Source organism: Diadema antillarum, unplaced genomic scaffold (genome assembly GCF_040938485.1).
Source record: "Diadema antillarum isolate AM-2024a unplaced genomic scaffold, OU_Dant_1.0 seq00000696_RagTag, whole genome shotgun sequence".
Lineage (NCBI taxonomy): Eukaryota > Metazoa > Echinodermata > Echinoidea > Diadematoida > Diadematidae > Diadema > Diadema antillarum.
In genome coordinates, this window is record NW_027271601.1 from 2538236 (window position 1) to 2554595 (window position 16360).

At 37.3% G+C, this 16360-nt stretch overlaps 1 protein-coding gene across 1 annotated transcript in view; it reads right to left on the minus strand.

Moving 5' to 3' along the window:
- Positions 1–3446: 3446 nt before the first annotated feature.
- The window catches only part of LOC139737579 (acetylcholinesterase-like), a 31841-nt gene continuing 18927 nt past the window's right edge, over positions 3447–16360 (minus strand). Inside the window, exons 10-11 of the mRNA XM_071648261.1 lie at positions 9147–9354; positions 3447–3766 (exon numbers count right to left, since the gene is read on the minus strand). Coding sequence (XP_071504362.1) covers positions 3447–3766; positions 9147–9354 — 528 coding nt within the window. The remainder of the gene's footprint in view (positions 3767–9146; positions 9355–16360) is intronic.

Sequence of the window (16360 nt, forward strand, 5' to 3'; positions counted from 1 at the left end):
CCCTGTTACATAAACTAAAAAAAAATGATGCAGATCTAACACATGTTTTATATAGCCTTTTCAGCCAGGCAAAACTGATCTTTTTTTTTTTTACTGGATGTTGTTGCTGTCAATTAATATTACAACATCTTATTTCAAACATACTTGTTTGATAATATGGAACAGGGCTGATCAGGCACTGAGATAGTGGGCCATTGAGATAGAATGTGCTGGCTTACTGTAAAACAAGAAATTTTTTCTTGTGCATTTTTAATTTTGCAAATTTAGGGAGAGCCAAGATTTGCAAAATTACATGCCACAAAAAATTTCTTTCTTTGCAGTGTAAATGTGAATGAATGTATTTGTGCTTGTACCACCAAATAGGGTATGCAATGTCCATGAATGTTTTGGTGTTTGTGTGTGTATAAGGGCTTTCACATCTTGAATGAGTTGCATGAATGAGATATGTTATTTTCATATTTAAGAAATTTTCCATGCATGTACTTACACATGCATTCTACTTTTCTGTCAAGCAATGCATTACTACAGTGTACTCCCGTTATAACGAACACGGTTATAACAAAATTCCGGTTATAATGAAGTAAAAATTTGGGCTGCAATGTCATCCACTCTATGTATTTCTATTGTTTATTTGTTCGGTTATAATGGAATACCAATATAACGAAAGAAAACTGCCGGTCCCGAGGACTTCGTTATAACGGGAGTCCACTGTACCAGAACTTTGTTTCATGAACGTATGTTGCGACACGGATTGTCGCCCCTACACGGATTGTCGCCTCCTGCTCGGGGCGACAATCCGTGACGGGCGCTGGCGGCACGGATTGTCGCAGTTCCCAGTTTTTTACCTCGAAGGCGACAATCCGTGCTGGCAAAAAATTTGTTGCGACACGGATTGTCGCCCCGTCACGGATTGTCGCCCCGGGCTCGGGGTGGTTCCTCCGGTGTTAGGCTTTGGTGGGATGGGTATGACTGGTAAGTTATGCGTATGTGTGTGTGTGTGTGTGTGTGTGTGTGTGTGAGTGTGTGTGTGTTTGTGGATTGATTTTTGTGGGTGTGGTTGTGCTTTCGTTTTTGTTAATCGGGGGTTTGGTGGGATTGGGAATTGATTTGAAGAAATGTAGTTATAAATTGTACGAAAGATATTGGTAGGATTACATATTTAGGATAGATGAAGATTTCTTTAGGTTGGGAGGGAAAAGACTGGTTGGGTTTTTATGTTTTCATTCTAGATTTGTATGATTTATTTCTCTTTTAATTTTAAGTGAGAATGAGTTATATGATTCAATATACTAAAGGGATATATGTTCGGTATATGGCAATATTTTCTCGTGAAGAAAGTGGGATTGATTCATAATCGAGTTATTTATCTTAAAGAGAGATGCAGTATAAATGGAAAAATGGATTTGTTTGTGTTCTAAATTGTATTGTATTGTTTTTGTTCATGTCACGCCCACAATGGGTTAATTCATGAATGATTTGAATGAAATCAATAATTATCAAGGGAAAAAATCCTTATGCCAGGAGGAACAAGAGGCTACTTGTGTTCGAATGGGAACCAGGGCCTCGATGCTGTAAACTCACTAGCCTTGTATATCTCTTTCTTATTCAAAATGTATACACACCAACTGGTGAAAAGAAGGCTGTATTAAAAATAGATGTATTTATGCATGTGTTTTGAAATAGATTTCGTTCAACATAGTGTATCTCTCTCTCACACACATACACACACACACACACACACAGAGAGAGAGAGAGAGAGAGAGAGCACATCACACAGACAGAAAATGATGGTTGGTAAGGGAATGCTCGTGTTCAATTTCAGTGTGATTACTATACATTTTGTATTATTCCAAACAAAATAAGTCCATACATTCTTCGACACGAGTACCAATTATGAACACTAGATTCGACTGAGGTCTGAATCTTACAACAAAAATAAATATTCCATTCATTGATATAGGAAGGGGTTGTTTTAGATACCATTATCTGACGCAATAGATTGAGCAGGTTTATGAATAAACTCGTTGTATGAATGATTTATTCTTGTCTATGACAAGTCAGATGACAAGTCCAAGAATTTATGATATCTAGATTACAAGGTCAATTAATATTCACGTTCACACATGATACAGGAAATTTCACAGTATATTGGAATAAATTATTCCCAATATGTATATGTATTGAATATATATTTACAATACAATGTGTTAAAAACATAAATCAAACACCGTCATCAAGTGCATGGATTTCATCTACAAAGGAAAATAAGAAAAGTCCTGACACAAAACCAACACGATTTTTGATGCGCATATTCAAATGCTAAATGACAGAAATTTTAGAGTATTTCAAATTTGGTATGTATCTTACATATCATCATAGGATATAGATTGCCATTAAACTACTGACATAAAAGAAAGAAAATAAGCACCTCGCATAATTATTTTACCTTTCGAAGGTGTTACTGGACTAGATTTTGGTGCAAAACGATAGGATCTTGATCGTGTTTGATTGTTGACTATTTTACACCATCGTCTATCACTAGCGGCCACACATGCGGTTTCTGGACACCAGTTTGCATTTTAACCAGTTTCTCAACTACTCCTCATTCCGTTACACTTTATACTGAGATGTGTACGGAATACACTTGAGGAGGGTCCAGCTGACTACCCATCACTCAATGCCTTCAATTTGGCATTACGGGAAGTCCAACTGTATCAAACAACCCCACAATGTATGTTAACTGCACCTCACTATGAATATATGAACCTATAAGAACCTATAATCTACGCTCATAGTTTGATTAATGTGCCCTCACCTCTCTGAGGTGTATAATTGAGCTTCAGGCGATAACATATACACCACATGGATCATCACGCGGTCGTTACTATCTCGGACTTGTTTTCTAAGAAGATATCGAGATGGCTGGTCTTTTACATTACAAGGGCTTAATTGAGAAAAACAATATATCTTGCCCTGGTCCCTTTCTCCGATGCAGTTGTTCTAAATATTGATACACTTGTACCTGATCTTACAATTAAACACAGTTAAATCTGCTGAAGCTAAGAAGATCTGACAGTGATTTAAAAACAAGATTATGAGTCACCAGCTGAGTTAAAACTAATTTCTTAAATTTGTTCCACCTAAAGCGTTTCATCTTTTTATTCTGTTGTGCACAAAGAAAGTCTACGATTCCATTACGTTACAAATAAGTGGTTGTTTCTATCCAAGGTAAGCCTGTCAAGCGATTAATTTTTCGCTTCAAATCACTGACAGTGTCTACTGCAAAATAAAGAAAACGAAAGTACTGTGTACATGATTACATCCTTGAGGCAATGATTATCACAATACCAAGTCTCATGATTTTTTTTTTTGTGTGTGTGTTTTTAGCTCCGAGCTCTGCTCTTTACATGCTAAATCAAGGTTGGCACGGCTTCTGTTCCGTCAGTTTATAAACCTGACTCACCATTTCTACGAGAAAATCCGCGCGCAGAACCATCTTTCAAGACTGCAATGGCAAGCCACTTGTGTCCTTCCGGAAGAGGCAAGTGGTAGCAGGCGTTGGAGTCGGCATAGTTTGGCATTATCTTGAGAATCGCCTTGCCATTTTCCGAACCAATGGCGTAGAGTGTTTCGTGAGATACAGCAAAGTCCATCATGCTAATCTCCAGTTTTCGAAGCTTCGTTTGGTTGAAACCGGAAACCGTCAAATTTGGCAGAGCCGTGTACAAGAACGTGTCCAACAACGTGATGAAGAGAAGATGATGCCCTGCAAAGTTCGACAAAGAGATCAGACTAGACCGCCCTACTTTGGCAAAAGGAAGCAAGTGACATTTTCATGGATATTGACTTTTTAAAAATTGATTTGGCGTATTTGAGGCATGCTCTATTTAATTGAAAAATCCAAAAGTTACAATTTTGGCCCATTTCTGAGATATTCGGTCGGCAAAATGAAGTAAGTGCACAAAATTGCATGAAAAAAAAATTGGCAAAAGGAAGCAAGTTACAACCTCATGATAAAATTGTCACTTGCTTCCCTTTGCCAAATCATTTATATTTACACACAATCTAAAATACTTTGGGAAAAGGGAACAAGCAACATCCTTATGATATGATTGTCACTTGCTTCCTTTTGCCAATTGTTTATGTTTGTTACAAATCTTTAATACTTTAGTAAAATGAATCAAGAATAACATTCTTATGATATGATTGTCACTTGCTTCCTTTTGCCATTTTTTATGTTTGCTACAAATCTATAATACTTTGGCAAAAGAAAGCAAGTAACATACTCATGATATGATTGTCACATGCTTCCTTTTGCCAAATTTTTCATGTTACAAATCTGTAATACTTTGGCAAAAGGAAGCACGTTACATAATGATGAGTTTCTATGGGAATATCAAAAAGCATCACCATATGACTTTCACAAATACTGACATTTTTTCTCATCACAAATTTCCATGTTGAAGGGCCTACCCAAAACACATCTTCTTCATTTGTTCGTAGCATTTGTACTCGATGTCATTTGCTTAATTTTGCCAAAGTAGGGCACTAGACTTGCCATTTAAACAGAACAGTGATATCTTATTGAGCCATCACATAACTGTCAATTTCAGGGTCGGTAGAACTGGGGGGGGGGGGGTGGGAGGGCACAATACATAGGAATACATAGGGTGTAAACACTTTGCCCCAACCCCACTGTTTGTTTATTTTTTCCCGGAAGTGGGACCCCGAAAAAATATAAGCAAAGCTTTTTTTTTTCGGGGGGGGGGGGGGGGGGGGGGGGTCAGCCGATACTTGTCAGCTGAAGAGACCCGGAAGTGGAATCATAAAATTGCCCTGAAGCCCCCTCCACCATTTTTTTTTTCATTTTTTGCTTGTTGGCTTATGAAACCCAGCCCGGAAGTGGCACTAGAAATATAAACTGCGCCCCCCTCCACTTTTGAAAAGGTGGCGCCGGCCGTCAATCAGTGCAGTGCATCGACGGCGCATGCTGGATATCATTCGGTGCACTCTCTCCTGTTGAAGGTTTAATTGACCCCTCCATTCAGTCATGTACCGATCCAGGTCTTGGACGGTGTCACCGGGCCGGATGCACCCACATGTTCCCTCAAAAGACTTCATATCTGGCGAGTGTCTGCCCCGGGATCAATTCTTTAACAATTCGATAATTGACAACTCGGGCCTCCGTGTTTTCGTCGATGAAAATGGTGTTTGGATGCCTCTCCAGGAATGCACAAAAGTGGAGTACCTAACGGATCTCCATAATAGTTTTCCCTGACAATTCAGCGTCCTTAATTTGCACACGCTCCACCACCACTGACCACCAATGGCCAGTGAGGAACTAAATACGGTTACAGCTCGTTATTCCGAAGGTTCGTTATTCCGAAGGCTCTTTAGTCCGAAGATTCGTTATTCCGAAGGTTCATTGTTCCGAATTTCATTTTCAGATTAACGAATCTTCGGAATAACGAACCTTCGGAATAACGCCACAAATGTTCGGATTAACGAACCCTTTTTCATTTTCGGATTAACGAACCTCTAGGTAAAGGGAATTTGTGTGATTCGGATCAATGACCCTTCGGAATAACGAACCTTCGGAATAGCGAACTCTCGGAATAACGAACAGCACCTCCAAATGCTCCAATTACATTTCTATTCAGCCTACGATGTCAGGACGATTTTTAAGTTTGGACATAAAATAATCATTCTTGTGTCTACTCAGATCCATTTTGAATTGGACCCAGTAGGAAATCCGTCTCTTTTCTCTCTTCTTGGGTAAAAAAAAAGACAGTTCAAAACTCAGTTGTGGGGTTTAATTCACCTATTCTGTCTCTTATTCACAGACCAAAGACAAAGTCATTGTTTACAAGTTTGCTTTTTTGTTTCCATTATCATGAGAAAGGGTATGTACCCATCAGTGCCAAATTTTCCAATTTATGAAATGTTTTACTTTTGCACTTTGAGAGATAATAATCCAATAGGAAAGAAAATACAAATTCCCTTCAAGTTGATAGATATCTTATTCGATTCTATCACAGTCCTGTATGCAAAATCTGAACTTGGAGACGTGTCTGCTTTCTTTTCTTTCTCTGTCTCTCTGTCTCTCTGTCTCTTCTTTTTTTTTTCTTTTTTTTTTGCTGAGTGTATATTCATCACAACTTCCTATTGAATTACCCGGTCATTGCAGATCAAGAAAGCGAATTATGGAAGAAAACTCTGGAATAAGTACCTTGAAAACAAAAGAGTTCGTTTATTTCTACACACACACACACACACAAAAACCATTATCAATCCCTCCCAAGACGTACGAGTAGTTCAAGCGATCAATGTAGCCTATTACACATACATTCTGTCATTAATCTAAAGCCTCAAAGACCTAGTGTTTTTTTATCTTATTTTCTTATTATATTTCGTAATCTCCCTACCGTGGTGACCCTATTCATTGATTAGTTGTTTTTAGCGCGGAGAAGAAACAAGTCTCGGCCATAATCAGATGACTTTAATGCCTTTCATGAACATCAACCTGTGATAAAATGTTGCAGGTTGAGTCCTGAGATAGCAATGATGAATTAAATACAATTTTTGTTTTAATCTTTACCTGTACTTCCGATTTGAAGTCTGAAAATGGAATATGCCCTGTTGGGATACGTGTAGATATTTTCTACTAAGCTACTTTGGCCCATGAAGCTTTTACGGTAGAGTTCTGTTCCCTCAGACCAATAAAGAAACCTGCATTCCAAAGTGAATATTAAAAGCATTACGAATTCATCTATTGATGTCCATGGGTTCAAGAACAATAATGCGCTCACTATCAAATGCACCCAACTATATCAACTAAAACAAAAAAAAATTTGATGAATAAAATTCAATGTTTCATGTGAATGTTTTGAAATGCTATTTTGCGTGATTTTAAGTCCGGCTTTATCGAAAATTCCGTGTAACTCCCGACAAAAATGTACTCTTACCCTCAACTCGAATATTTGGGCTAGCTATATGTTACATCATCTTAAAGCAATCAGCGTGGTTAGCGCAGCCTTTTGTAAATGCCACTGATTTTCTCATCATTGATTATGCTGCCGTTGTTATCGTTCTTTAGATTATTTAGCATCATTCAGTATTTTGTTTCATCAAGAATGTTTGCACAGACTATTTAGGTAGTTATAGCAGAGGTCTGTGAACACGTTATACTCATATTTATACATCCATATTTTTCCATTAAACTACGGCGTGTTGTCATTATGAAAGTATTAAAGGACGTCCATGCGTTCAAACGCAACTACACTCACTATCAAATGAAAATCCAACTGAAAGAAAAAAAAATGGTGTGTGTGTGTTTGGGGGAGGGGACGTACATAATGCTTCAATGATGTTTGAAATGCTATTTTGCATGAGTCCCTACAGAAATGAACTCTTACCTTCAACTCGAAAATTTGGGCTAGCCTTTATATTCTATTACATCAGTTTGAGGCCATCAGTATTCTTAGCGCGGCCTATTGTAAACGCGAATGATTTTTCATCATTGATGAAATTGCGGGTCTTATCATCCAACATTTCATTCAATATTTGTTTTATCAACAAAGCTCACCAGACAATCGATAGATATGCCAGAGGACTGTCACTATGTCATGCCCATAGCTATCCATTATGAATATCACGATAATCATTTTCCTAATAAACAGTAAAAGCAGTTCACCCATTTCTATCGTCTGCTACCATGCATATCACTCGAGATCTCTGAGGTGCAAAATCTCCCGATGTTGTCATAGTAACCAGAGATATTGAGGTGATAGAAGTGATCGCGCCTTGGAAGACGCTAAAGATGATTCGATTCTTCTCGGACAAGGCAAGGAAGAGGCTTTGGTTACCTGACAGTGAAAAATGTTAAGTAGAAACAATTAAGGAGAGAATGTCCTTTCAAACGTGTCCAACACTTTCAGCTGATGTACACCTTGTGACGTCATACATCACATCGCTATTGTCTGCAATATGATACAATATGTAGGATTGGTATACATACATTTCGCTCGTACAAAGACTGCACAATGTATCACAGCGCTTCACAAAATAATATCAAGCTTGTATAAAAGTGGTAGGGAAATCAACAAATGAAACGTACAGAGCACCAAGTTTATAGCATTGGTGGAGATGAGGATTGGGCTATTAACTTTTTGCGAGATACCAAGAAACCCCTTCTGCCCTTATGAAATAATACAGAGCATGCCTTTCTAAGAGGAATTCAAAGTTTATGAGATGAAAATCCGTTTTGGAATGGCTGAGAGATCCAAAATTGTCGTAAAAAAGGTAAAAGAAAGCTATCCTAATAAAAGGTGGGTCCCATACCTTTAAATATGATTCCAGCCATTTCAAAACTATTTTACCTAATGAACGTTGAATCCCTCTTGGAATTACACGCTCTTTCATATTCATAAGATGTTTCTCATTTTCTCAACAAACAATTTTAGAAACGTGAAGTTAGTTTTTTAGGGTAGGTCTCAACAAAAAGTATACGATCCCTTTAATAAAATGGTAATTATACAACCAAATTGATAGAATGTCTGAAGGAAAGACCTACATGACTTTGAATAAGAATAGAAATAAAACAAGTTTACAGGAGTTCTACAGGTGGTACTAATCTCACCTGGAAGAACCCAGTAGAGAGCTAATAGTTTGCAAAGAATATAGGTTCATCAGGCGAGCGTCGGGAGATCAAGAAATGGGAGATGCATGGAATCGAGGAAATGTGCGATATAGACATATTTATAGATGTCAATACAAGCGCATTAAATGAAGATCCACATAGACAGATATACACATGCATTGTATATGTATCTATATAATATATAATCTACATACATACATACAAGGCTCGACACCAACCTTTTTTCTTTTCTTTTTTTGGTGGCCCGGCATCCCTGATTATATATATATAGCGTGTGTGTAAACACGAGCTTTGTCTTTTTTTTTTCAAAAAGAGAGTTAAATATAGCATGGCACTGAATCTTGAAATTAACACTGAAATCTAATTATTTCTATACTAATGTTAAACAAACAAGGTGACCAAAAGGAAGAAGGTTGGTTTTACAAGGGATTTTTTCTTTTAATCTCCGTGCAAGCAAAATTCATAATGCATTCAAGTTCTGCCTTACGGTTAACAGTCTCGTAGACATTATCGAAAAATCCAGCTCGAATAATCTCGAATTCCCGATTTGTCCAGTACAGTTTGCGCTCCGTGTGGTCAACTGCGATGTCCCACACATACGAATTGACGTATGGAAGTTTCCTGAGCACGACTCCGTCTGGCTCGCTCAAGAAAATCATTCCAGATTCACTGGCCAGGATCACTATATCAGCAATCTGTGAATTAGTCGCACCTGAAAAAGAAATGGTATTTTTCAGTCGTAATATTGAAGAAATCGTTTCGCTTGTTTTTTTTTTCCTTTTTTTTTCTAGGACAATTGATGAGAGAGGACAGCATTCCTAATCATGATACACTCTCTATCGATATATATTGAAATCTCCCAGCAGGTATTTTTGAGTTGTTTACGTTTACGGCCGAAATGTCTCAATTGATTTTTTCCCCCGTCATGCCAGAAAGTATAACATTAACGTGAACGCATCCACCCATATTAGCTGTAACCTAATTCCATATGTCCTATGCAGCTTACGTCTGCGACTGTGTTTTCTTAATGCAGAATGTGCTGACAACCCCGGGCTTTTACAATCACTCTACAAGGCCACACATCAATTGCGATTTGACTTTGATTCCCATCATTAGCCAGTCTAGAACGTCACAAATATTGAATTGCCAGCTGGTATAAAAACCAAATGATAAAAGAAACTCGACACGATTTTAAACGTCAACTTCTCTTTTTCTGTACTATCTTACGAAAAACCTTAATAACCAAGTTGATCAGTTGCATAGTTTCTGAAGTCAGTCGAAACGTGAAAGTTCTGTTTTTCTTTTTAATCAGAGACATGTGTCTCATATTGGCCACCCTCATTTTTTTTTAATTCAAGGAAATTCATTTTACTCATTTATTTTACAGAAGGGAGAGTGATGAATGATTTTGTTTTTGGTGACAGATAATAAAATAAAATATATCAAATAAATAAGTAAAATATCAATGAATTTAAATGTAATGCCTGATATTCCAAGAGTATTTTTACTGAAATAAAAATGCTCCAACACACGAATATCTTAGTTTGTTACATTTATGTTACAACCCACCTTGTTCCAATTTTCAGGACTTTTTTTGGAAACATTTTAGACCTTCCCTAAATCAAAAGAATATTCAAATTATGGGGAATGGAGTTTGAAGTTGCTTCACTGCGATGATAATCCCCACTGCCAAGAGTTTTGAGTCTTCATGTTATCAAAATATCTTTATACCGTTATTAAGAATCCCCACCCATGTTGGACCTGACAAGATATCCACTTTGATTAGTAATATATTCACTAACAATGTTTCGTCTGTATCATCTGGTCTTATAGAATCTAATGCAACTGATAATTGCACCATTTATGCTGACGTTTCACTGGTGAAAAAAACAGCAGCTGCCATATCATAAGCTCCTAAGGTTTACTTTTTTACTTCCTAATGCAACCCTATTCGACTTAGGGAGAAATCATCAACTTTGAGCTGGGAAGACTTTTTCTTTTTTGCGATTGAAAAGGATGCTGATACTGCTTTTGATTAAAAAACAACAACTATGCATTATGTCAAATTATTCCCTCTACGTATTAAATAACAGCAACAACGAAAAGGCCTTGGAACAGCAAAACCTTTCCTTGAGACTATCAATCGTAAGAAAGAATTCATTTTGTGAATATAGGAGAAATCCAAATAAATTGTATTTAAAAGTATATACATTCGTTATGGCAGAGTTATTACAATTAATCAGTTAACTTTATTAGTTGGAGAAATTTTACAACATGGCATTTTCATCCACAATCCCGTACATATGGCTGATGCGTTTATTATTTTTTTTTTTTGAGGGGGGGGGGGGGGGAGGGGAGGGAGGGGGGGGGGGGGAAATAGGCCCAAGTCTTGCAAGGAATATTCCTTCAACTGAGAAAGAATTCCATTCTTCTTTATAGTGATCAAAATCCCAATCTGTGTTTCTCACTGCGATTCAAGAATACAAGGTCAAGAATATAGTCCGCAAGTTAAAGCAAGAAAGAATGCTTGATATAATGATATCATATCTTTCTTTCTTTCTTTCTTTCTTTCTTTTTAAATGCTGAAAATGCCATATCCGTTATGTTGTCGCCTTTTATCAATATCATATGTGTCCCTTGTTACCGGCACAGTGCCTGCATGATCAGATGGAAATTGCTGAAGTTACTTCAATTTATTAAAAAGGGTGAGAAGAAGATGTATATCGTGCAATAACTCTTCTGTTCACTATTTCCTACATTCGTGAACATTCAATATACTCTCGTATCTTCCAGTTTTTAACTGCATACACATTTTCTGTGATTGTGGATTTTGAAGGACAAAAAAAATCTGCAAAACCATAGTCTTCATATTCAGACAATGGACAGCATCTAAATTTTACGAATTCATAACTTTTGGATCGCTTTCCAGATTCTAGACGTTGCTGCTTTGTGTCAATATCCACAATTATATACACACTTTATACGGGTCTAGGGCAATTACCCCCTGGGCAATTACCCCGCACCCTTCTCCTGGCCCTAATCCTTATCCTGATCCTGAACCTAACCCTAACCCTAATCTTTACTCTAACCTTACCACCAACCAGTATTTGGCCAAGGGGTAATTGCCCTCTGGGGGTAATTGCCCGGATACGCTTTATACATTTATAGCAGTCGCAACGTCATTTGGAGCCTACGTTTGTCACCGTGGATTTTATATTTTGGAGTACCATAATTTGTGCCCATTGATTTACATGTGAATGGATCATTCCATTTGCACATCGAACATCATTTTTTTTTTGAGGGGGGGGGTGGAGGCATTTCCTTTTAATTATATGGGAGTCGCGATGCAGTGGAAATTAACCTGAAAAGTGTTTTCAGTATTCTTATTCTAAGCAGAGGAACCTTATTAAGCTCTGCATGGTATTCACCAAGAGACTGGTCAAATGGCTTGACCATCTCACGAGCACAACTTAAAATGCTACAAATATCGTACATGGACATGTGAGAGTAAATTAGGAAACAGATTTAATATTTGGGTAGGGCGACAACATAATATAATCACGTTTCCTTGTTGCCTTTAGGAGCGCTAATAATTTTGAGTATAAGTCATTTGTAGACCTGGCGAAATGGAAAGTATAGGTATCGTCAATGTATTTACAGTATCATAATGTGAGCATACTATTACCTGAACAAAGGCCAATCTGGGATGATTTCATGATCGGAAATCTCACAGAAAGCTGTAAATACCTGTTACATTCTGGAGCCAGTTTGGTACACAGTACACCAATGAGCGACGGATAGAGCCAATCATTATTTGCTTCTCTACGGGTTCGAAGCCGCCACTGTCATCACAGGGCATTGCCCGACAAGATCCAGCGCCTGCACTGAGATTTTGGACATCACCTGCCCTTGATTTTTCTACGAGATTGGTAAAGAGATAAAGCAAAAACTTTGCAAAAGCTTTCATTTATTTTTTCTGTTGAAGTTTTTAATGCCTTCGACGCTAATTGATGATCAGGGTCATACAGCTCATGTACTCCTAGCATATAAGATATAACACTTCAATATAACTGCTAAACATTCGTAAATGCACATTACATATTACCATATACAAACCACACATAAATAGTGGGATACGGTTTTTGTGAAAAAAAGTCACATCAAATCCAAAAAAATATCAGTTTTTTTTTTTATATCAAAATATTGTGACTAGTATTTTGAAAAGGCCTGAAGAAAAGTAGAATTCACAGCATTCCGGAGAATGAACTAGGTAACCTTTATGTCTGCATCACATACATTAACAGCTACTCATAAGATTAAATGGTCTTGAATGACATTAACTTCCAGTTTTAGAATAAATCGGCATAAGTGTCAAGTATATGAAATCAATCTTCTTATGGAGCTTAAATTCTCATGCCTACATAGATAATCACCGTGTGCGTCAAACTTCGTCCATCGTCCCAAAACTTTCAGACAGTTTGTTAACATTCATGTTTCTTTTTTGTTTTTGTTTGTTTTTTGACACAAAAGGGCCTAAGTCCAAAACACTTTTCTTCCAAGAGGGTCTATATCCACGTTTTATCTATCCTAAAATCCTGGGCCCTGTTTCATAAAGCTGTTCGTAAAGTTAAGAACAACTTACGAGGGACTTGTGATTAGTTCTTGTGCTGAATTATTGAAATTCTGGTAAGTATAGCACATCAGAACTGATCACCAGTCGCTCGTAAGTTGTTCGTAACTTTACGAATAGCTTTATGAAACAGGGCCCTGGAATATATCCTGGTTAAAACGACAGGATAATGAATGGTGGTAAGGTAGTGGCAATACACGACCTCACTAGGTCACGAATGCCTACTGAAGCTTCATTTTTGATCAATTTGTAGTTGTTGCTATATACCAGGAGAGGTTTTTAGTAGTAAATGTCGACCGACTGACGAAGGAAGGGTAGGGATCAGAGATGCCCTCCTAGTGTTTATGATAAACCTTTTAAATATGCGTATATACTTTAGGTAAAATCCTTCAAAGCTTTTCTTGCAAAAGGGCCTAAATCCAAAACAAAATTAATTGACCATTAAGACAAATCACATAAATAAGATTCAGACATCTGCAGGATACTTTTCATCTATCTTTCTTTTTTTTTTCTATGGTGATGATCCTTAAATGAAATATAGGAACTTGGATTGAAACATTATAGAATTATGTAAAATAAAGAAACAAATACCTTGATTTCCAAGGAATTAGTTGAAATGGATCTAGGCCCTTTTCAAAGAAAACTCCACAGATGAACGTATAGTCAGCATGGATTTAATTCACATGACATAAAAATACCTGTTAGGAGTATGATGATTACAAGTTTCACTATCGTTGGCGTCATCATTCTGCAAATGTTGGTGCGCGCTCTTTTTTTTTTTTTTGGGGGGGGGGAGAAATATTATAGAATTATATAGAAAGGAGACGACAGGTGAGTAAATTATTCAGCAAATTAGTTTATACGTTCTCTGTTCTATACATCTTTATTTCTATAGATTGCTTTTTGATAGATTACGATAAACAAAAAGACTGATTAAAAGGCTGTCGTCGAGGAAACAGAAAACAAACCTCGAGATTGTAATCATTAGAATTATAAAAAAAAAATCAAGATTGGCAAAATTCAGAAGATACTGTGAAGGTTTACTCAAATGTTCATTTGAGGTATACACCTGAGTCAGATGTTATTAAATAGCTATAACTCTTAAAACGATCACTACAAAATGCTAGCACAACACTACTTTCGCCTTAAAGCTGAAATGGTCATTCAACTAGACTACATTCAAAAGACCAAATTCAAAGATTTGTACGTGAAACAAACAAACACGAAAATTAGAAAGGAAATATCACGGTAAACTGGAGAGAGACGGATTACTGAGTAATGCTTTGATCACACCTTTTAATACTGATATTTTGTGTTTACACTGAGTCCAATAATTGGCTACCGACAGACTAGTGAAGTCCTTCTTTCCGTTTATAGGAAAATGAGAAAGTTACAGGGAATTTTGAATTCCACAAGTTTTCAACAATAATTGCTGCAAGTGCATATGCAAAACGCTTGAAGTGACAAACCCGCAAAGTCCCACAATCCTACAAACATGACAAAGTCGTGATTGCTACAAAGTATTTAGACAAAATTTTAGGGAAGGGAGACACTTTGTATTGATTTTTTTAATACATATTTCAAATACATATGACTCATGGGTGTTAATTTGAAGGAATTTGAGTATTTTGCCCCCTGTTTGGTTGATTTAGTTCTGTGTATTTGAGCTTCTTTGAACTTTGTATAGATAGATATGCATATCCAGAATTATTTTCATTAATAAGAACTTTCATCGCATTCATAGAGCAGGTTAATAATCCTCTGAATTACTTTCAGCTTTTTGTTCTGAAATTCATGTCTGTCGAGTCAACAATTTATTCATCATACTATTCCGAATATAAAAGTTATATAACCGTGCATCGCAAGCTCAAGACAAACAAAAAGTCGCAAAACCCGATTTCATGTAAGGATTAACAAAATTGGTAAAATGAGTGAATGTAGTCAATCTTGAATTTTTTTCATAATATTTATACTGTTTAGATTAGATTAGATAATATTTGTATGTGTGTTTGTGTGCGTGCGTGTGCGTGTGCGTGTGCGTGTGTGGAATAATGTGAAAACACACTCTTCACTCTAACTCAATTAACCTTTGAAAGGATAATGCTACTGCTCTGAAAATTGGTGATCGTCATGAATAGAATGTGTCTTCAGAGTGTGCACAATATCAACTTTATAGTCAGATAATTCCTTTATTGTGGTTGCTATGGAGTTATAAATCCTGCTTTTTGTCACTTTAATTTGCACAGAGTTCAGCTTGGTTCTCGAATGGGTCCTAAAAATAATTCAGAGCCTCTTTTCTCAGTGAACACTTTTCAAGAGTGTGTACATTCTTTCCATTATATCTACAGGGTAGGAAAATCCACTTGTATTGTAGCTCTTGGGTCATTTTCTTTTTCAAGCTTCGAGGCTGCTCTTTTGGAATCTGCCTTTTGATTGAAAATCCATGTCTGGCGAACTTTTGGGTGATTTCGTGATGAAAATCACATTTACACATGCAATGGGGATTTTATTCCACGTCTTGTTCCAACAGGATTCGCTTCAGAGGGTGTAATGCATTTGAATACCAATAATGCACAGGTGAGAGGGAGATAATGGGGATGCAGTGCACTCGAGGGTAGTAGCGAGCTTTCGCAAGCACGACGCGGCCGGTAGTTGAGCGTGCCTTGTGCAAAATTTGCTTCTGCGCGTGATCAAATCCGAGAAACGTCTCGTCTTGGAGAAAACGGGCACGGTTCTCGGCCAAAATAACTTCCGGTCCCGATGCTGGGCAGGATTGAGCCAGCCGGTGAGTCGCTACGCCTCCATCCACTCAGGAAAGCGAAACTGCTTAGATATGGGGACGGGAGTCCGAGTGCGGGGACTGTCACAGCTAATTGCTTCCACGTATTCTCGGTCTTCGCGTCGCGTAATACAATGGTGTAACATGCACAAGGCGCAGGCGATTGCATGTTGCACAACATTGTGAATACCCTAGAGTGAGCTGCATCTCCACTAACGTTACAAACTTAAACTTGTGCATAATTATAAATGAAATAGTACATATGATATATAATATATTATAAATAAATATT